This window comes from Tympanuchus pallidicinctus, unplaced genomic scaffold (genome assembly GCF_026119805.1).
Source record: "Tympanuchus pallidicinctus isolate F22 unplaced genomic scaffold, pur_lepc_1.0 scaffold1, whole genome shotgun sequence".
Taxonomy (NCBI): domain Eukaryota; kingdom Metazoa; phylum Chordata; class Aves; order Galliformes; family Phasianidae; genus Tympanuchus; species Tympanuchus pallidicinctus.
The window spans coordinates 5,269,330-5,291,611 of record NW_026294618.1 but is presented as its reverse complement, the minus strand read 5'-3'; the positions used below and the strand labels follow the sequence as shown (position 1 = coordinate 5,291,611).

The following is a 22,282-nucleotide window of genomic DNA, read 5'->3' as shown; positions in this document are numbered from 1 at the left end:
ATGTGGGAGCTTGAATTTCCTCAGCCAGGAGGAGATCTGGAAGGGCTGTGGGAGGCACTGAGCCCTCACAGGGCTGCAGAAGGGGCTGGGATCTGACTTTGGCACCCAGGAAACATCAGTGGGTGCTACAGCACTTGCCAGAACTCACCTGGAGCAAACGCACACCCCTGAGACAGGGCAGGAGAGATAGGCAGCAGTGTCAATAAATCGATGGCAAACCACTTCCTCCGCCTGGGAAAGGACTCAAGGAGCCCAAGGACTTTGTGCTGCTGCTTACCTCAGGTCTGGCTTTGTTTTTTGTTGCTTTCTTTTTCAAACCGCTTGCTTCCTATTCTCATTAAACAGAGCTGATTGTGACGGCTGTATTTTTTTTTTTAAATCAAGCTCCTTTCTGTCTCCTGCTCCTCTTCATTTAATTTTCTTTCCTTACAGAGTCCTGGCACATTCCCTGAGCCCCTGACGCGACGGCTTATTGCACCAAAGGCAGGAGGCAGCCCCTCCTGCTGCCACACCGAGGATGCCAGCAAAGAACAAATCCCACGCTGGCAGGAGGGCGTCGCTCCTCGGGCACAGGGTGCCGCCCTGCATCGCTGCTCCTACTGCACTCAGTGCCTGCTGCTTTTAGGGCAGAAGACTTTCCACTGCCTGGTGGCTTTAGGTATTTCTGGGTTGTCTTTTTTTTGTCGTTTTCTTTTTTTCTATTTGTTTGTTTCCAGTTCACTTTTTTTCTTAATGGATAGAGCTGCTGGGGTTCCAGGAAGCGGCGCAGCTAAGTGTGGCTTTGGGTGACCAGCTGGACACAGGAGGTGCCAACTTGAAGCCAAAAATGGATATTCTTCATTTCCCCCCAAGCTGAACAACATTTGTTCTGCTGAATTCAACCCTTTCAAATATAGATGGGCCTGCTGCATGTATAGATTGTCTTTAATGTGAATGACAACAGAGCAGCTCAGCTGCCTTCCTATAGTCATGTCCTTAGACATGGTGCTTCGTTTCATAGAGCCACTGAATGGTTGGGCTAGAAGGGACCTTAAAGCCCCTCCAGCCCTAACCCCTGCTGAGGGCTGTGTGCCCCCCACCAGCTCAGGCTGCCCAGGGACCTATCCTTGGCCTTGGGCACCTCCAGGGATGGGGCACCCACAGCTCTCTGGTGCTGCTATTCAAGTTGTGGATGTTCTGTAAGAGGTTCTTCATCTTGGCCACCTGAGGCTTGAACTTCTCATTGTTTTGGGTTTTTTTTGGGGGGGTGGCATCTCCCCAGCTGCTCTTACATTTGGTGTTACTCATGGTGCAATCAGACACCCTCCTCCTGGAGCTGTTCTCTCTCTTTTGCATGAAAGGGTTGCTGGATCACTGTGTTCACCTCATTCCCTGTGCCTCACATGGCAGAGAGCTGGAGGGAGCAGCTGGGGGCAGAAACCACTTCAGCCAACAAAGCTGCAGGCGGAGAGAATCACAGAATCATTAAATCATAGAATCACAGAATGGCCTGGGTTGCAAAGGCCCACAATGCTCATCCAGTTCCAACCCCCTGCTGTGTGCAGGTCACCAACCAGCAGCCCAGGCTGCCCAGAGCCACATCCAGCCTGGCCTTGAATGCCTGCAGGGATGGGGCATCCACAGCCTCCTTGGGCAACCTGTTCCAGAGCAGGGGTATTGCACCATGACAGCCATCGAGACAACCTGCTGCTCACAGTGTTGCTCTGGGGATGCAGCATGAGGGGTTGTGCAGGTGCACGCACTTCTTTGCTGCAGTGGTGCCTGTGAGATTCTTCAGGCTGGGGCTGGGCACTGGAGCAGTGCAGAGCAGCAGCAGCAGGGTGTCTCGGTGTGATGGTGACACAGGGAGAAAACAGAGGGGCCTGGAGCTGCTGCAGAAATGCAGGCACATCCCTGCCTCTCCCTGTGCTGCTCATTCAGAGCTCGCTCACAGCAGGGGCAAAAGCTGGGGGCAGCAGGAAAGGAACCCAGTGTGCAGCCCTTGTGCCAAGAGGTGCACTTAGCAGCCACTTGTGAAGCGCTCCAGCGCTACCAAGGCAGGGCAGGAGGTAATTTTCAAGCAACGAAGAAAGGCATATAAATAGAAGCAAGAGAAATATTGAAGCTGGCAGGGCCGCTTTGCAGATGAGAAAGCACAGAGCTGCAGTCAGGGAAGCAGCGCGTGCACCCCAGGCCATGAGTGCTGCAGCAGCGCCATTAACAACTTGCTTTCCTTATGGCTTCTTGCTTGCTTTTCCCATTGTCTGCGATGGGTGCAGGTAGGGAGGCACAGCCCTTCCTGGTGCTTTCCTCTTGGACAGCATCAGCCTGCAAACCCTGACCCAGGCTGCAACGGGTTGATGAGATTTTGCCCTTCAACGTGCAGAAATCCAACCCGGAGCCTACCTACCTTGGGCTGCCTTGCCACAGCGATGGGAGCAGCCTCTGTCTTTTGGTTTTACAAAGGGCAAATCCCATTATCTTGACTTTGCTCAACTTATGACTGGTTTGCTTAAGCTTCAGTTTGCTTCACCTAATGCTTTTGCCTCTAACTTTGGAGGGAGAGGGAGCTGCAGCTTGTCCACCCCACTCACCCCAATGCGTTTTGTTTCCTTCAGGCATCCCTGCACTCTCACTGAGTCCCATGCAGAAGGTGCTGTGCTGGGGCACCACAGGACGAGGCAGGGCTGCCCACGACAACCACCTGCAGCAAAGTGTGACTGCTCCTGGCTTTGAAAGCAGCGCTCCCTTTTGCAATTAATTGCAGGATGCAATTAGCTGATTTCTTCCCCCACTGGAAGGAGCTACCTGTTCTGCCACAGATGCTGCTCAAATGAAGAGTCAACAAAATGATGTAATGACCCAACCTTTCAGGGTAACGTGAAAGAGAATGTTTTGGCCAACTCAAAGAATCCTCACAGGGGGGAGATGGGGACACTGCCACCCTCGGGTGCTGCTCCCTGCTCTACGCCTCGTCCCTGTGCACTGAGCACTCCTCAGCACAGCCATCGTTAAGCACCAGTTTTATTGCACAGTGCTGCTGTCTGCTAGCAAAGACCTGATGTGTTGTTATATTCAGTGCATGCTTATTAAATTTACAATTCATAATCAAAATCTTACGACATTGTTTTGCAGAAAAAGGCTTCTGTGAGGCTTGCTTCTTTTAATACCAACATAAAGGCTTCAAATGGTGCAATGTGTGTCGAAGCAGCCTTCAATCTCCTGTGAGCCCTCCGGCGGTGCAGCCCACATGACAGGCAGGCAGCAAAGTGCAAATTACGGGTCCCAAACAGCTGCACTTCACCTCAAAGTGTGAAATTTGTCACCAGACAGCACTAATGCCTCGGAGGGAATGGCCTGGCTGAAAACATGAGCACGGACTGCTCTTTGCAGTGAGGTTGGTGCCAGCAGCTCAGCACTGCTGAGCCCCACTCGGTGCCCACAGCTCCACTGCACTCCCCCAGGCATCTCCTGGCTTTGCCAGAGAGCTGAGCTTTCTGATACCAAGTGCTGAGCTTTGCTTACCTGGAAATGAAGGCTAGTGGAGCTGAGCATGTCAGTGTGATTCACAACGCACGGCAGCACCAGAACAGCCCCGTTCTGGGGAGAACACTAGGGATTCAGCACAGAAATCGCAGTGCATCCATTTTCATCTCCTGTGCTTTGTGGCAGCAGAAGCTTAACGTGTCCCAGTTACCAGTGGCACCTTTCATCATCTCCTGATGAGTTAATCCTGTCTCAAAGCAGCATGGATAATGGAGAACAAGGGGTGCTGGACACCTTGCCCTGAACAAGGCTTCTGCCCCTGCTGCTGCACAGCATTCTTGTGCCCAGGGCACTGAGTTACAGGATGGAGGAACAGAACATTGAGAGTGGAGATGAAAAGAACGGAAGGGAGGCCAATGGAGGCCAGTTATGATGTAGGATATGGGTGAGGAGAATGTGCATAGAGAAGAAAGGGACCAGAGGTGCATAGTGACAGGTCACAGGGCAGTGGCACAAGTTTCAAAGTGCCAAAGCTATTTTCCCAATCTTTTCACCATACAAGGCGTCAAATACTGAAACAGGGACCTACGTGTTGTAGGCTTTATACCACAGAGGTATTTAAGCATTGGCTGAACAGGATGCTGAGCAACCTCACCTGCTTGAACCTGCTTTAAAGGAGGTTGGACTGGAGCCTCGGAGACACTAATGTGACTGTGACCCCACAGAGGCTTAAGTTTCAATCTCCAACCCTACCACCAGCAAGGTGGACAGTGGCTTCCAACCCCTGATAGCCTCCTAGAAGGATAAAAGTGCACTGCTTGGGATGGACAAAAAGCAGCCGTGGCAGTGTAAATAAGTAAGTAGGCACAGAGCAGGAATTCATTTATGTTGCACAATAATCCACACAATTTCAATGCATATTAAAGGTCCAATGGCAGCATCCTAGAAATAATGGACACTTTTCCACACTGGGCTGCCTTATAGGGTGCCCTTCAGTTCACCTGTGATTCAGTCCCATAGCAACGCAGCAAAGGCAGCCCTGGACGTGTGTGTGATGTCCACCACCCCTCCTGGGGCAAAGCACACCTCAGGAGAACTGTGCTCCTCATTTGCTGCCATGGGCACAAACAAGTCCTTTGCAGCTGGCAGGCTTTGGTTTTCAGCCTCCAACCAGCACCGTGAGCTTTTCTCCTGGATCAGCCACGTCCTCTCCTTGCAGCAGGTGGGGTGAGGACCTGCTGGGTTCACTGCAGCCTTTTCACCATGTATGGCCCCTCCAGCTCGTAGCCGATCTTCCTGTAGTAGTTCCTCGTGCCAACGCCTGTGAGGAGAACAATAGAGCTTTAATGCAGTGTTTCATCTGCCCTGTCCTCTGTGCTGAGAAAAGCTGCAAGGCAGAGACGAAGGGAACGGCAGTGAACACATCTGGGAGCTCAGAAGAAAACCAAAGGTGAGCTCCCTGGAGCAGGCAGCCCAGCTGCAGGCACCTCTACCAGGAACTGAAGGGCTCTAGAGCCCAGCAGCTGCGTCCCGGTGCTCCTAGAAATGAGCTCAGCTCCACTCCAGCTCGACAAGTGGGCTCTGCAGCCGCAATCCAATTTCCTCATTGAATGGAGGCTCTGTGTGCCTCTGGTCCTCGTCTTCCTCTTCTAATGAACCCCACTGCATCCTGCAGCAAGACAGGTCTGTGCCAGCAGCCTCCCCCCTCACCTTACCTAATTACTCACATATGCAGACATTAGTCATCAGCAGAGGAAGGACTCAGGTCCCTGCAGCCGGTGGGCAGGGACAGCAGGACGGATTCCGCAGCCCTCTCCTCCCCTTTCCCACAGCAGGGGGTGGGACCGGCTGATCTCTGAGGTCCCTTCCAGCCTACTCCACTCAATGCTTCTACGATTAATCTCAGAGCCTCCAGCCAGTTCCTGGAAACCCTGGCACTTGGAAATGGCTCTCCAGGAACGGCCGTGTCCCCACCGTGCAGTGCCTGGCATAACCCCTTCCTGCTCGTGCACCTGAGGCCACCTCACCACCAGGAGCATGTTGAGGAGCTGCGATGCGTTCCCCAATGCACGCTGCAGTACTTACAAGATGCTTCAGCACCAGAGCTCCAGCCAATCCCTCCTCCTGATCCTTACACTGGATATAAGGAGAAGGATTTTTATGCTAAGAGTACTGAGGCACTGGCACAGGTTGCCCAAAAAGGTGCTGGATGACCATGCCAAGGTCAGGCTGCATGGGGCTCTGAGCACTGATGGAGCTGTGGGTGTCCCTGTTCAGTGCAGGGAGTGGGATCAGACAGCCTTTAAGGGTCCCTTCCAACTCAAACAGTTCTGTGATTCCTGTCCAGGAGAGCCAGATCTCTGACCTGCAGCAAACCATCACCTGCATCAACACCTTGCCCCCAAATCCCCAGGGCTCATTAGCAGAGACACTGGGATGTGACATACAGACAGTGGCAATAAAACAGCAGAGCCACTCTACCTGCAGCCCAGAACTCAAGCAAAAGTGAAATCAAAGCTGAAGAAGAATCCTCAGAGCCAACGACAACACAGTAATTCAGATTATGGTTTTAAAACCACCTCAATTAGAACTGGTTAAACAGCCCCTCCTTTTTTTTTTTTCCCCTCAAACTCTTGGGAAATGCGTGGATTTTAAAAGAAGGCAGCTGAGGTTGCAGCGGAGCATTGTGTGCTGCCCCCATTAATCTCAGAGCTATTAAGTGGCCCCAGTGAAGTGCCAGCTCCTCCTCGTTTGAGGCCGATGGGTTCGAGCCATTAACAAGACTGATGATGCAGTTGGCAGCCCCGTGCTCCTGGGGTCCCACGCAGTGCTGCCTCTTGAAGCACCTCTGTCGTCATCAAGCCATGCTCATAGCAAAACTTCTTGCACAGAATCACTGTCCTTCAAATGAACTACAGAATGGTTGGGTTGGAAGGGACCTCACATTCCACCCACTCCTGTCATGGGTAGAGCTGCCACCCACCAGATCAGGCTGCCCAGGACCCCATCCAACCTGGCCCTTGGCACCTCCAGGGGCATCCACAGTTTCAGAAAGATGGAAAGGAGCAGGCAGGAGGTGAGATGCCTCAATGAGATTTTGGAGGCATCCCGCTAGCTCCAGCACTGCAGGAACGTCTTCAAGGCAAGAAGGTTTTTTTTGAAGGGAAAAGCTCTCATGAAAATATCCCAAGAAGCAGCCATTGGGTTCAGGTACAGAAGCCAAGCATTTGGGATTATGACCATTGGACCATCAGATCCTAGCAGAGCTGGAAATTCAACACATGGATGCAGAAAAAAGCAGGGAGAGAAAGGCAGCAATGTGCTGCTTACAGAGCAGAGGGCAGAGCCCATCCACGAGGCTCCATCGTGCTGCAGAATCAGGATCTGCATTTGGAAAGGGGAAGGCAGGCAGGTGGGAGGTACGAGCTGCTGCACAGACTTCTTAGAGACCAACCTGGTGAGGCAGGAGCGGAGCAGCAGATGGGATCCCTTGGTGCTCAGCCCATGCACCTGCACTGTGCTGAATTTTGGTTCCCTGGGCCAAAATTTCCCTCCTCCCCACTGCATGCTTGGTCTGAAGCTGGGCAAAGCGCTGTGCATTCAGACCTTGGTGTCTGGGCTGGATCTGCCTCTGGAACACAGCCTGTAGCTTAGTTTTCTCTGAAAGGAACTGTGCTGAAATGCAGCAAGAGCCCAGTGAAGCAAAATGATGCGCAGCAATTGGGGGTGAGCTCAGGATTCACTTCAGCTGCTCAGAACCCAAACAGCAACAGACCCAGCCTACAGAATTCACTGGGATGCTATGAATACAAAGGTGCTTCTCTGTAGTCAGAGAGTATCAGGAAATCACAGGCAGGGTGAAGGAAGGATGTTTTACAATCAGTGTGACACAACTGGGAAAGAAACGGGGTGTTGAAATGTGGAATTAAAAGCAGGCTGACAGCCAGCAGCCAGGCTGCCTTCACCCATGAGAGAAGCAGAAGTCAGAAGGCACTGCTGAACGGAATAAAAGCTCCGTGGGGCACGAATGACTGCCCATAAATCACAAAGAAGTCATTTCCATTGTGAGATTATCACCATTTTGTATGAACGCAAAGCCCAAACAATAGACAACGGAGCAGGGCGAAGCTGCTGGCTTCTGTCAGGACAGCATCAACGTGCAAGAAGTAAGAGAATGAGAGCTATTAAACAAGCCACTTTGTCTGTTCACAAGTCACGCCAGAATAAGGGCTGGAGAAGCCATCCATAACGTCTAACAGTACTGAAAGGAAGGCACCAGTTCTCTTCCCAATCACAGCATCGTCATATAATAACTTGGGTTGGAAGGGACCTCAAAGATCATCCAGTTCCAACCCTCCTGCTGCAGGCAGGGTTGCCAACCACTAAATCAGGCAGCAGCGCAGGGCCGCATCCCTGAACACCCCCAGGGGTGCCTTGCTGCTCTGATTTACAGCACGTGTACCTACAGCTCAAAGTCAAACCCCAGCGAAAAGCAACATCATTCCACAAGTACCACAAAAGAAATAACACACGGGAATGGAAGGGTACAGCCAGAAGCTGTCACAAGAAGCTTTTCGACTTTCAAAGCCATCATCAGTTGCCTTTCAAATGGGCCTTTGAATGTTAAACATTCCACACCAAACTTAGCAGTGAGTTCCGTTTGAACAATCTGGGAGCACAGGGGCTTGGATCACACCTGCTGGGCAGAACCCACGGCCAGCTGAGGCTTTTTGGAAGCATCCCTTGCTGCAATCTTTGATGACACATCTTCTGGCACCGCCTGCCCGCTCATTTCATAGCCTTTTGCTCTCTCCTTTTGGTGGTGGCTGAATAACGGTGAAGCCTACTGATAAAACCCCCAAATCTTTTTACCGTAACATTTAAGCTGCAAAAAGAAATTAAAAACAAACAAGCAGAGGGTGGTGGAAGGTGACCACGGTATCAGGGTTAAACATTTCTGGCCCTGAAGGAGGATGGAGGAAATCAGCTTTCACTGCCCACATGCAGCCCCCTGCCCGTGACCTTGCTATGCAAAGCCCATAAATACACCCTTCTGACTCAGCTCTGCTACACAGAAATATTGCAGTGCAGCAGCAGAGCCCGAGTATCCTCAAAGATTCCTTCAGCATGGCTCGCTGGGCACAGAACTAAGTGAAAATGAGATTGTTTTCAGGCTCATTAAAGAGCAACTAATAGTTCATAAAATTTCCATAGCAGAGACTTACCGAGGCACACGAGAGAATTATCTCTACACAGGCCTCCACATCTTTTGGCAACCACTGAAATCCATCCCGAAGCAGTGCAGTCAGGGCATGTAGCATCTCACAGCTTCCTTCCCCCTCAATCCATATCTTAGAAGCAGTTACCAGAGCCTTGCGTGCCAGGCAGCATGAACCCACATCAGCTGAACCTTCCAAATTGCCTCCAACCACCCATGTGCCAACTGCAGTTCTGCTGGCAGTCAGAGCTCTGCCAAGTGTTATGGAACTGACTGCCTTGCTCCATGCTTTGCTTTGAGCTCCAGGCTCACTGCATGAGCACCCAAATCACTGCAGGATCTCAGCTGGGTAGGGACATCGTGGCATCCAAATTGCTGTAGGATCTCAGCTGGATAGGGACATCGTGGCACCCGAATCACTGTAGGATCTCAGTCGGGTAGGGACACAACGGCATCCAAATTGCTGTAGGATCTCAGTTGGGTGAGGACATCGTGGCACCTGAATTGGTTGTAGGGTCTCTGCTGGGTAGAGTTGTCCTTCAAGGGTGCTGAGCAAAAGACTCCTGGTTCCTGCAGGCAGTGGGACAGGAAATGGCACTTGCTGAAGCGTCATGGACTTTATCCAGACTAGCAGCAAATCCCAAGCCAGCCTCTGGAATTTGGGGCAGCCACGGCTCTGAGAACCTCCTGTGCACATCTCCTGTGATCAGACTGATGCTGCCAGAGCACGAGGGGCATTCAAAGGCCATCATTCAGGGCTCACAAAGCTCACATTTTGGAACTCTTAAGACACGTGGTCGGGTGACTTGGAGAGTTGTGAGCGGTGTGCAAGCCAGCACAACCCCCTTCTTCCCTGTGGCTATTGGTGGAGACTCAAGATTGCTTCTAAGAGAGAAATTTTAGGTTTTCCTTTATACTTCTTGCCTCGACCTCCACCAAACCCAAGAAGAAACTTGGCTGGCTGTAAGAAAATGCCTCATTGTGAAATCTGCTGTTCAGTCCTGACTTCAAAGCTTGACAGCCAGCATTTAATGGCACCTGGCAGCCACCCAGTGACCATCCAGAGCCCAGCAAAGGGACTTCCTCACACTGGTACGACCTACTTAAATGAGGAAGGGCCAAACCCATGGTTTCAAATACCTCGCAGAAGGGAGAGATGAGAGAACTTTTTCTTCTCTCTTGAGTACTGGATGCTAACCAAGAAAACCACATCGCATTTCCAAAATGATACACGAGTTAAGAATGCACAGAACATCCATCCATGACCTCTGATCAGTTTGCTTTGGCATTTACAGTTTTCACAATGCTGGATTTTTTATCTTCAGGGAAAACACGAGGCCGCCTCATGTGAATGGCTACCAACCAACTGCAGCCAATGGTAACAATGGGGAAAAAGCAAAGGATGTGAGATAACCACAGTGCCTCATCAGCACCAAGGAAATGGATAAAAACCAACACCATGAGCACTGCTGAGGAAACCTGAGTGCTTCAAAGCAATCAGAAATGTTATTAATTTAAGAAGCCAATGAACATTCCTTACATCAATCCCTGCAGCAAAGATATGATTTTTTAGACTAGACAGCTGGCAACTTATTTCTCAAAAGCTCCTAACTAGCTAGGAGATAAAAACCTCTGGAAATTACAAGTAGGGGGGTTTGGAACGTTACCCAGCATCTCCCAGATGTGATACTGTCCATTTTCAGATTAACAGAGGAAGCACAGTCATGCTGAATTCTTTTAGAACAGCAGATTCTACTGAGAACTACAGAGAACTCCTAATGCTCTGGCAGCCACTGGAAAACATGCCCAGAGAAATGCAAAGAGAAAATAGGAAGAGCTCTGAAGCACTCTCCTGCAGAGCCATCCTTCCCATATGTTTCAGCAGCCTCTGGAGGGACCCAGCACAGGATGGGAGAGTTGAGCACTTTGTGACCTCCTCCTGCCTCAGCAGCCACAAAGAGCTAATTAGCGTCGCAGTTAGACTTGTGATTTAGATACATCTTTATGTACTTACATGATTATGCAAAGCACTTCGTAATCCTTTCTCTGGTCAGGGCTAAGTGATTAACAGCACCAAACCAGCTAGCAGCAATTGTCCCCAACCTGTGTTTAGTGCATGTGCTGCTGTTTTGGGGGCCTGGATGAGAAAAGCCTTTATTTCTTCTACCAAATGAGTCTCGCTTCCTTCTCGCACAGATTGCTTCCCAGCACTGTTAAATTGCTGTTTTCACAACACCTCTGCCTGGCAGGGAGGTGCTGTCATTGCCACGTCCCACAAGAAGAGCCGAGATCCCAGGCAGACGGGTAATTTGTCTGAGATCTCAAATCACGGCTGCGATAAGAAGCATTTCGAAGCCCAGGGTCTCCCTTCAGCTCCCCAACTCGCTTCTCTGCTACAGAACGCATTCAGATCAGAGACTGGATTATTCCTGAAGGCACAACCCAAAGCCCTGAGCACCCCCTGGCTTCCCTGCAGCCACATCCAGCCTCTGCCAGGAGAGCCCACGTCAGAAGGAGCGCTGCCGATCTGATGCAAATGCAAAGAGATCAGCCCCCTTCTGACAAAGCTCCAGCTTGTGGTCAGCCCTCCTGCTCGATAAACAGAACTGATGGGAGGAACACCTCCAGGTAACAAACAGGCAGACCTCTGATCTCCCCTTTGCAGCCAGCTCCTCACGTACCACACCTTTAATTCTATGGAAGCCAATTTAACTTTACAATACCTTCACCTGGTCTAGAATCTGGCTAATTTGAAAAGCTTCTCATCTTTTGCATCCTCCAAATCCCTGTATTTAACTCCTGGAGGGACAACAGGGGCTGCAGCAAGGAGCCCGACAGCCCTGCATGCCCATGTGCTTGCAAGGTGCAAATGCAGCAGTGCTGCTCTAGAAGGGCATTTTGGTATCTTGATCGAATAACTCAGTGAACTGCTTATTAAGTTTTAGCAAAGCAAACTTTGCATCAACATCCTTATTTCTGATGGGTTCAAAGAAACTTTTTAATGTTTGCTTTTAAACCACAGAAGAACAGTTCTTCTGAAGTATTTTTGGTCCCACCATTTAACTATTGTTAATGGCTTCCCTGCTATCAGCCACCTACTCAAACTGTAGGTCTTAGCCTTTTCTTCTGAAAGCTGAGATCGAGGGGCACACGCTGGACTTCTGTTAAGGCAGGATCCTTCTCTGCTCTGCATTCCACATCTCTGTGGGAAGACTGTGAGGATGGCATGGGGACATCAGATTGGGTATCAGGAAATATTTCTTCTCCAAAAGAGCAGTGGTGCAGTGGCACAGCTGCTTAGAGAGGTGGTGGGGTCACCATCCCTGGAGGCATTCCAGAACCATGGGGATGTGGCACTGAGGGATGTGGGCATGGTGGAATGGGCTGGGGGTGGACTTGGTCTTAGAGGTCTCTACAAGGAAAACTACAGCAAGAGCTTTCTGATATCACCAAATGGATCTCTCTTATTTGTTCTCAAGGCAAATCTCAAACCCAAGACTGTCACCAATACTAAGAGGTAGAACTAAAACACTGGTTTTTGCAGCATCCAACCTCTGGCTTGCCTCTCAGCACATGGGAGATGCCCTGGTTATGGTTAGAGCTGCAGACTCGCCATTTAAAAATCAGTTAAGAACCATCACGGAGCTTCCAGATGGTGAGCTTCCATCTCATTGATCTCTTTATTGCAGAAGCAACATTTCATTAATGACTACACAGGCCTGGCCAGGCCCAGATGCACTGGCAGCATCCCCTGTCTGCAGCCACCACGCCAGCACTGCCTTTATGGTGACAGATGAAGCCCAGAGCTCGTGGATCTCCTGACTTCAAACCACACGCAATTCAATATTTACATGCAAATCCTTCTCTTACACTTGAGCAAAGCTCTGCCACCAGGCCTTGAGAGAGATGCAGACAGCAAAATGTTCCTGTTGCTCAACCCCGAATTTGTCAAGTTCAAGGCCTGTGAGACGTTAGATGCACCGGCTGCGTAATGTCTTGAGGCTCCTTCCAGAGATGGTTGACTGAAACATTCAACCCATCTGGCAAAGTATTACTGAGAGACCGGGGATTTGGGATGACTCACCGAGCACCGGAGGAATTCACCATCAATTTTCTCTCCGAAGGCCTGGGAGGCTTTCAGAGCCAAGGAAGAATGCTTGGCAATCTCGAGAGCGAGGTGCCCAGTTATTAGCACTGCAGCCCACCTGTGCCCCCACCTCCCCCATGGAACCTCTAAGGAGCTCTCTGCACAGCTGTGAAACTCGGCTCCAGCAGCCGCCCCAGCTCAGGAAGGCAGTGGTTGAAATCAGCCTTCGCTCCTCAGCTCCCTCTCTTGCTCATCAGAGCCGGGAGGAGGACGTTGTACATAAATGTCTGAGGAATGACTAAAAGGTGCCACAGAGCTGCAGCTGAATAGCTCAATCAGACACTAATGACCTCTGGTGACTAAAAGCAGTGGGAGAAAAGAGCAGGCAGCCCCACAGCCAGCAGGGATCCCTGCGATGGGCTCCCGTAAGCAGCAGGCACAGGGAGCAGCTGTGACGGCTCTGCCTGGCGGTGACCACCTGACATTAAGAAGCACCAGGACCCTCCAAAACACACTGCTTTCCCAGCGAGAAACACTGGGAAAGGAAAACTCCATTGTGACTGAACTTCGTTTCTTGGGCACTACTTGCAAATTCCCCGATACCATTCCTTACAGACCCCAGGAGCAGCACGGCAGGACACCAGCCATGCTTCCAGCTCTGCAGTGTGAGGAGTGTCCGTGTGACAGCTGATGAATGAACACTGCTTCAGAACTGTGCAGCCCTCAGCCCTCACCTGCTCTGCAGAAACATAAGGAGAGATTTTTATGCTAAAGGTGGTGAGGCACTGGCACAGGTTGCCCAGATTGGTGGTGGATGTCCTGCAGACAGCCAAGGTCATGGATGGGGCTCTGAGCACGCATGGAGCTGTGGGTGACCCTGTTTGTGCAAGGACTGGGACCAGACAGCCTTTAAAGGTCCCTTCCGACTCAAAAGATGATATGAGACACCGACCAGCTTTGTTCTGAACAAAGCAGACAGAGCCGGGCACCTCATGAGGGCTGTGTGCGTTCTGCTCTGGTTCTTCCCCATCTCCTCAGCTCCTCTGCTGCTCCCATAAAGGACACCCAGCACCACCTGATCTCACACCGCCGCCATTCAGAAATCCAGCCTGACTTCCCCTCGCCACCTCCGGCCCCGGCGCACTCAGGCGTGAAACATTCCTGGCCTGTGTCCATGTTAATTTTCTACTTGACAGCACACAAATAGAAACCTGGTCTGGGGGAAAACTGATCATCTTGCCGCATAGTAATTAGCTTACGGCGGGGAGCGGCGGCGGTGCCAGACTTCCACGCCGCGATAAGGCTGCTACGTCACCGGGACCGAGCGGGGCTACGGAGCAATCTCCCTGCAGGGAGACATTAAAGAGCTGCTTCGGAAGCCGGGGTGTGACGCTGCGGGTTTGGCTGTGGTTTCAGATGCCTCTCCCAGCCTGGGAACAAATTATCGATGGGTTTTGCTTAAAGGCGACCGGAGACGGCGTAGGCACAGGTGACAAAATGCCTGCACTGAATGGAGGAGGGAAAGGGTGGTTGTTAATGGAGCTCGGCGTGTTCGCTTTTAACAGGGCAAGCACCTGCGGTGGGGGAATTCAATCTCATCCCTCACCCCTCCCAAACAAGCATCTTCTGCGCAGAGATAAGGAGACAATCCTGTTGGTACAAGCCAAGCCAGCCTGCTTTCCTGATGCCAGCATAAACAGATAACGCTGACAGACGTCACAGCAACTGCTGCAGTTGAAAAAGCTCTTCCGTGCAGGAGCACTGTATTTATAGAGCTGGCTTTTAGTGTAGGAAAAAGTCATTTACAGTCCTCACGACACATAACTGCTTTGTCTGTGCATTCCTGGCCCTTGCCCTTGGCCTCACCTATGGCATCGTGGCTTCCAGGTTCACCACACCAGCCACCTGCTGCAAACTGCATGCCCCCAGGGTCAGCCAGCAAGACACCAGTCCCATAAGGATGAAATGGGAGCATAATGTTGTCTGTCTCCTTTTAGCAGCTGCTTTAGGATAGGTGGATGGGGATGGAGACGCCTACTAGGAAGCTGGATACCTTTGGTTCCTCTGCTGGGAATGAAAGGGATCCTCAGTGACAGCCTCATCGTGGCAGGTGAAACTTGGATTGCAGAGGTAAAACCAACAAGCCGAGTGCTGTCACAACTGAATGGCACCCAGCCCCTGCTGTGTCCAGGGTTGGGTGGGGGCAGTTGCTTGTGCTGACACACAGCTGGTGCCTGCAGCACTCTGCACGTGCCACTGCTGTGAAGTTCAGTGGCTGTCACACAGAGCAGACGGTGTGAATATGTGAAGGGCACAGAGAGGCAATGCTAGATGGTACAAATAGTGTTTTGAGATGATCCCACTGGAAAACCACACGTGTATCAGCAGTTATCCCTGAGGCTGGAGGGGACACATCCTTTAGAACAAAACAAAAAGCCCACAGCATGCAGCAACGTTACACCCAGAGTCAAAGCAAGGTGCTACGGTGCCAGGGCAGGATGTGGGTTTGGCACTGCCCCATCCTTCTCACAAAGAGGAGTGTAAGATAAAGGGCTTGGCAAGATGGCAAAGTTCAACAGCCCAGAGCCTGGAGAAGCCTGGAGAAGCGTGGCACAAAGCCAGGCTGCCCATGCAGCCTGTAACACATGGCTGTCTCTTATCCTTTTAAAAGGAAGTGGGGAAACATTTCTGCTGCCTGTTTTGCAGCACAATGCGTAGCTGCTGTATTGTAAAGAGAAGAGTACCACTCTTGAAATTTTATTGTTCAGATGTTTCAAGTACTTGTAAAGCACCAGCTTCAATCTCTTTGGTCATCATTACTGTAAAAGGCAGCCTCCAAAATGAGAGGGTGACAACAGAGTCATCATGTTGGTGCTTAAAGGGAAACAAAGGCCCTGTAAAGGATGAATACGTTCAAGCACATTGAGACAAGAGCTGTACACTTCTACTGTTTAGGAGGGGGAGGACTCATAGCATGGCTTGGGTCAGAAGAAACCTCAAAGATCACCCAGTTCCAACCCCAGCCGTAGGCACTACAGCATGCTGCCCAGGGCCCCATCCAACCTGGCCTTGATCCCCTCCATCTTTGCCCCTTGGAACTTCTGGTATTTCAAAATTTGTTACATACTGCTTTCCATGAGCTCATGGCTGGTGCTGTGTTAAAGAAATGGTGCAATTCTTTAAACATGAAATTCTCCTGAAACCAAAGCACTGCGGTGTAGAAACTCCAGGCTAGCTGTCGTAGAACCACAAATGATTAAAGTTGTTAAAGGCCTCTGAGATCACTACGTCCAACCCCAACCCATCCCCAGCACGCCCTCTAACTCACGTCTTACCTTGGTCACTGGTGTGCGCGTCCCATACAACTGCTTACAGGACTAAGGATCCATGGGGCTACTTATGGGATGCAAGCAGCAAAGTCAAAATTATGCTAATGGAGATGCTCAAGGAGACACTAGGAAAACCTACAAAGAGGGCTGTCCTTCATCCACCTTGATTTATTCTGAAGGATGACCTCTCCCAAGATCAAGATACAACACGAGGCGTTCCAAGCAACACCAGAAAGCTCACAGAAAAGGATGGAGAATGGAAAGCGATGGGGAGAGAAGTTTATCAGCTGCTGCAGGCAGACAGACTGGCAAGGCAGCAAGTCCCCGGGGCCTATCAAATACAAAGGCACTCTCTGCAACTCCAGAAGTCCTTGGGCAGCAAACGGCTGGAGGGCAGGAAGATGTCATATCCCTACCTGCTATTTCTTCCCTTTCCCAGACACCCAGTACTGCAGTGTCAGAAGTGACACTGATGTGGCAAAGCCACAATCTGGAGCACACGTGCTGCAAATGGGACAGAGGAACAACAGGTACAAGAACTGTGCTGTGCTTACCCTGCGGGCTGGGAGGAACACGGGTAACAAGGGCTCAGCTTGCTTGTTTGTTCTAAATCATCCCCTGAATGCTGTTGTTTCTGACCGAAAAAAAACCCGCAATGGTTGAGTCACTGCATGCAACTGCTCTTCACTGACTCCCAAAGGAAAGTGCTGAGACCTGCAGAGTGCAGAAAGGGAGATAGAGCCTCCACAATGAACCTACCCAGATCCCACCTGCCACTCGGATGGTGGAACAGGAGCGGAAGGGATTGGAAGAGCAGCATCCTTCCAACAGGAGAGGAAATGCTGACTGCAGAACTCAAGCACCAAACTCAGAGCTCAAGCACTGACTGCTGCCAGAAAGGGAGAAGTGACGACAAGCACAGCGAGCTCCCTGGCCCAGACTGGATGTTTCCAGTGCCTAAAGGACTTGTGGACATCAGAGAAGCAATGCGTTTACACGTGTTTTAGTATAGTTTGGAGGGGGGGGGGGGGGGGATTTTTAGAGGGGAAAAAGATGTAAATTCAAAGCAGGTACAACGAGAAGCAAAAAGAAAATAAAAAACTAACACCGACAAAAACAAAACAAACCACCAACAACAAAAAACCACAACAACGAAAGGCAAAGAAAACACACATGCAATTACAAATACTGGAAAATGGAAAAACAGACATTTCAGATCAGACCTCCCCAGAGCTCTGAATAATGGAGTGATGCCTCCAGGGTCTACCATTCAACTACCCAAGCCTGCATACTAATACACTACTCACATCAGAAGAGTAGAAAGGCACCACTCATGCAGAAAATTACCTTAAATGAGCAACGACTTCATGATAAACAAGCCACTGGCTTTTTTTTTTCACTTTGCTCTTTGATTTAGGTGGTGGGGGGCACGAAGGAGCAGGGAGAGCAGCGCCGGCTCTGCCCCGTTATTGCAAAGATTGGATTCTGGTTTGCTTGGTCAAATGCTCAGACACCACGCTGCACCACCAGCACCCAAAGCAATGACTTCTCTCACTCCCCATCACATCGGTACCATCATTTCCCTCCGTGGTACCAGAACCCAAAGTGCCCTTCCTGCCTTGCAAACGCTCATCTTCCCTTACAAAAGCACTCATTGATTCCATAGTCAATTAAATGCGCTGTTCCCACCGGCCCTCTTCAAATGAAGTGATATTTAACGAGACGCTCTGTGAGGCAGCTGCTGTAGAGCCCAGCTTGCTCTGTGCATCATTCCCCGGTTCACTGCCTGCCATGGCTCCTGGGTTCCCAATGCCAGGGACCTCAGATTTTCCTTTGTTTGGAAGTAACCTTGCATGCTTTTTAGGCACTGCTGTAATAAGCGACGGCAACCCGCTTAAACCCTGCTGTGTCTTTTTCCCCTTCTGCCTGTAGATTAAACACCTCTAAGAGCAAAGAGATGCATTACGAGAAGACAGGTTCAGCTGAACCTCCTTATTCCAAGAACAGCAGGGAGAACAACATACTCTGGTAGGAGTCCGCTGGGAAGCACTGAAATTTACTCCTAGGAGCGCAAGCAAATGTACTCCGAAGGAGTGCAGGCACCGATGGCATTTGTTTGTATGTAATTGAGAAAGAAAATCTGCTAACTCTCACGAGCACTCAGCTCTTGACAAAGGGAGAAGTCCTCACCCTGCTCTGCTGGTGCACCAGGCAGGACGGCCCCATCCCCATCAGCCTCCAGCAGTGAGCACTGCATGCTGCAGGTAAGCCTGCCTTAAGGCACATGTAATGCTCGCCTAAAGCAGCAGTTGGAGAGCTGGACAGTGAGCTCACATCAAATTCGGGTTGTGACCATAAAACCCACAACTTGAGGAAATCTACACTCAAAGCTTTCACGGAAAACAAGCTTTAATCCCTTCACCTCTTGCAGCCTTGAAAAGGAGGATTAGCACCGGTGGGCGGTGCAGGAACACTGCTGGTCGGAGAAGAAGATTCCCATGAAAGAAAACTGCTCCTTTTTAAACCCTTAAAAACTGCTCTTGCTCACAGTTCTGATTCAGGTCTATTTATACCGCCGTGCGTTACGCGTCACTCATGTGGAAGTCACCTCCATTTCTTCATGAGTCTGATTTCTAAATGCATCCTGACTAACCCAAACTCACTACCTGTGCTCTATTGATATCATTATCATTGTGATTGTTATTATTGAGGTTTTGTAGGCTCTAGGGAATCGTTTGGGTTGAGAATGGAGAAAGGGGTGTTCAGGAAAGGAAGCACATAAAGGTATCCTCATCCATTCAACTGGATGGGGCTGGAACAGGGAAGTGGTGGGGTCACCATCCCTGGAGGTGTTACAGAAGTGTGGGGATGTGAGCAGTGGTGGGATGGGTTGGGGTTGGACCTGGTGAACTTAGAGATCTTTTCCAACCTGAATGATCCTGTGATTCTAGAAAGGCACGCTAGGAACAGGCAGAACGCTCCATACCCCTGAACTGATCAGATTTCCAAAACTTAAAAAAACTTATCTCCGTGCACTATTGCCTAGAGATTGTGGACCATTCGTATGCACAAAGCCTTAATAAACAAAGACTGGCTCCCATTTTCCAAAATATGCTCAGCTGGGACAGCTGATGAAAGAAAGGTGAAAGTCCCTGCTCCATACTATGCAGGTTAGGCCATATGACTTTAATACAGGCTACAAACAAAGGTTTTTGATATTTCACGTGTCTGTATGTGTATATAAAAACAGAAAAGCTTCCTACCAAACCAAGAATGCTGGGGTTTGCAGCCGTGCCCTTACTTAAGAACAACAAGGTACACTGGCACAGGTTGCCCAAGGAGGCTGTGGATGCCCCATCCCTGCAGGCATTCAAGGCCAGGCTGGATGTGGCTCTGGGCAGCCTGGGCTGCTGGTTGGTGACCTGCACACAGCAGGGGGTTGGAACTGGATGAGCACTGTGGGCCTTTGCAACCCAGGCCATTCTATGATATGATTTTGTGAACAATATTCCTGTTCGTGCCTTACACTGAAATCCCAGTTAAGACACTATCAGGTTTATTTTCAAAGTTGTAATATTACTAAACCTTCTAAACTGAAGTTCATTAAGAACTACACGGCAGCTATTTCATAGCACCAATCCAGCATGGGTTTCTCCTTGGCTTCTCCCAAACTCATCTAATTACCTTCTTTCCAAAGGCTATCCATCTAAAGCACATCACAGAGCCAATTCATTACCATTCCCACGTTCCCACTTATCTCAGGCCACTTCTTCTCTTATTAACATCCAGTGAGATTGGCATTTCTAACAGTAACGGCCCCCCAATGGCAGCAGAGCTGCTGGGTGCCCTGCCGAACCCCATCCATCCTCCTGCAGTGCTTCAGAGCTCCATCCTATGGCCCCCAGAGCACACCCTGCCAGTCAGCAAGCTCCAAGGCAGCCCACGAATCAACATCCAACATCAAGTATGGGATGCTGATTACTTGAGTGATTTATTACACCCAGGGAGACCAGAGGGCTATTGACACGAGCAAATTAAGATACTTTAGAGTACCATCAAACATGCCCTAGAACTTTCCCTCTGATTTATACGCAAGTTCATGTTTTACCTTTCAGGTGAATTCAACACCAGTATGATGCATCAGATTTACTTTTAGAAAGTTCCTAACCTCTGTTATTATCTGTAACTGCGAAAGGCAAAGGCAGGAGTAGCAGTTTCCTTAAATGCATGAGACAGTACGCTCGAGCAGCACCAACAGACTGGGGGATGAGTCACTAACAACCACGAACCACCTCATCTCTTGTGGGGACTGCAGAAAACGGGTGGGATTGGTTTTATTTCCATTCACAGCCTCATGACTGTGGGTGCCTGGCTCAGGAGAAAGACGCTGGGATCAGTCACCCCAAACAGATTATCACGGTCCCACTGATCTTAATCAGGAGGCAATCGTAAATTACTCTCTTGTCTCTCAGCTGCAGGTTTGTATCAGTGATTTGATAGCAGTGCCTGATAGTGAAGATGAAAATGTGCTGCGGGAGGGAGGAATCTCAGCCCTCCTCAGAGCAAGATGTGGCAAAGTGCAGAACACGGCACCTGACTGAGCAAAGGACATCCACACTTGTGGGGACGTGACATAATGTGTCATTAAGAACACTGACCGGGTCACACGAAAGCAGCCTGGAGCCCCCCAGGGCATCTGGACAAAAGAAAATGAGCTCTGGCAGTTCAGATGTGCTGCTGTGGAGGAGAGAGGTCTGGAAGCAGTGAGGATCTGATGGACACGGTGCACGGGGCAGGAATGGTGGCTGTCAGAAGGGCTGCAAGCCGCCCGGGCAGGATGGCAACTCTTCTGCTGCAACCTCACTGAATGCACATTAGCCATAGGGCTTTCCTCTTTCCTTGTTTTCTTTTTTTTTTTTCTCCTGTTTTTGACTTCTTTTTAACGTTGTACAAAAACGTTTCCTTTTGAAGTTATCTTTATCTGTCGGAATTAAGTGCATTTCCAAGGTGAAATGGTTTTCAAACTCAAAAAGGGGAGATTTAGATTGGATACAAGGAAGAAGTTGTTTACACTAAGGGCAGTGAGGCACTGGCACAGGTTGCACAGAGATGAGGTGGTGCCCCGTCCCTGCAGACAGCCAAGGTCAGCCTGGATGGGGCTGTGAGCACTGATGGAACTGTGGGTGTCCCTGTTCAGTGCAGGGAGTGGGACAGATGGCCTATAAGGGCTCCTTCCAAATCAAACCACTCTGTAGTTCTATGACTCCTGGAGCCCCCTGATATATTCATTTCCCACATTCCACACACTGGGTGTTCTGACACTATTTAATTAACTAGTATTAATGTAGCCATGAAATGCCACGCTGGAAAACACTGCTGAAGAAAGGACACCATTAAATAAACCACTGCAACAAAGCATTAATAAAATATGCAGTACAAAAATGAGAGAAAGAGCCCAATGAGAGATATTTTTGAAGTAGATTTCTCCTCTGTGTTTCTCTCCAAATGGCAGTGAAAATTTTGCAATATGTTGGAGACGTTGCAATGGGTTCCCAGATTAAAAATGAATTTGGAAAGCAGAAGTAGCAAAAGCAAGCTCATCCTCCAATGGAGAAAGAACTTCTGGCTGCATTTGTATTTCAGATAAAACTTAGAGGAGAGTTGAAATTCAAGCGACAACATCTCCAAGGAAACAGCTGGAAAACTGCTCTTTGCAGATGCTGCAGTATTCTGTTATAAAGACAAACTGTACCATATTGTACTTTACAGTCTGGGGGAAAATGAAGATAAAAATCACAGCTGAGATCTTCCTGCGACAACACAAACTACATGCAACCAAGGCAGACTCCTGGCACTGCATTTCAACGCAAAGAAAACATTCTGTGTATCAGTTTGCTAAACTACAGGTAAAAATAGTACAGATCTTTAACAGATCTCTTTTTCTCTTTAGTAATTGCTGTACATTTTCTGCTCTTGTTGAAATGTTCTTTTCGCAGCAGGATTACCAGCACACATTCCCCCACGCATCCCAAGTCAGGATGCTGTTAGTACAAAAGAAAACGTTGCCACTTTCTCTGTTTTCTTGAGGAAATTCCAGGTATGGGCATTTCTCAACCACACGAGATTCAAACTGACTCATCTGCAGCAGCAAATAGAGAAACACTGCCTTATGTCGTAAGAACA

At 49.8% G+C, this 22,282-nt stretch overlaps 1 protein-coding gene across 2 annotated transcripts in view; it reads right to left on the bottom strand.

The window, feature by feature from the left end:
- Positions 1 to 4,318: 4,318 nt before the first annotated feature.
- Positions 4,319 to 22,282, bottom strand: part of ELP3 (elongator acetyltransferase complex subunit 3) — an 84,887-nt gene continuing 66,923 nt past the window's right edge. For both annotated transcript variants that reach the window (XM_052692405.1, XM_052692415.1), the window contains one exon: positions 4,319 to 4,786. In XM_052692405.1, coding sequence (XP_052548365.1) covers positions 4,710 to 4,786 — 77 coding nt within the window. In that variant the 3' untranslated portion in view covers positions 4,319 to 4,709. The remainder of the gene's footprint in view (positions 4,787 to 22,282) is intronic.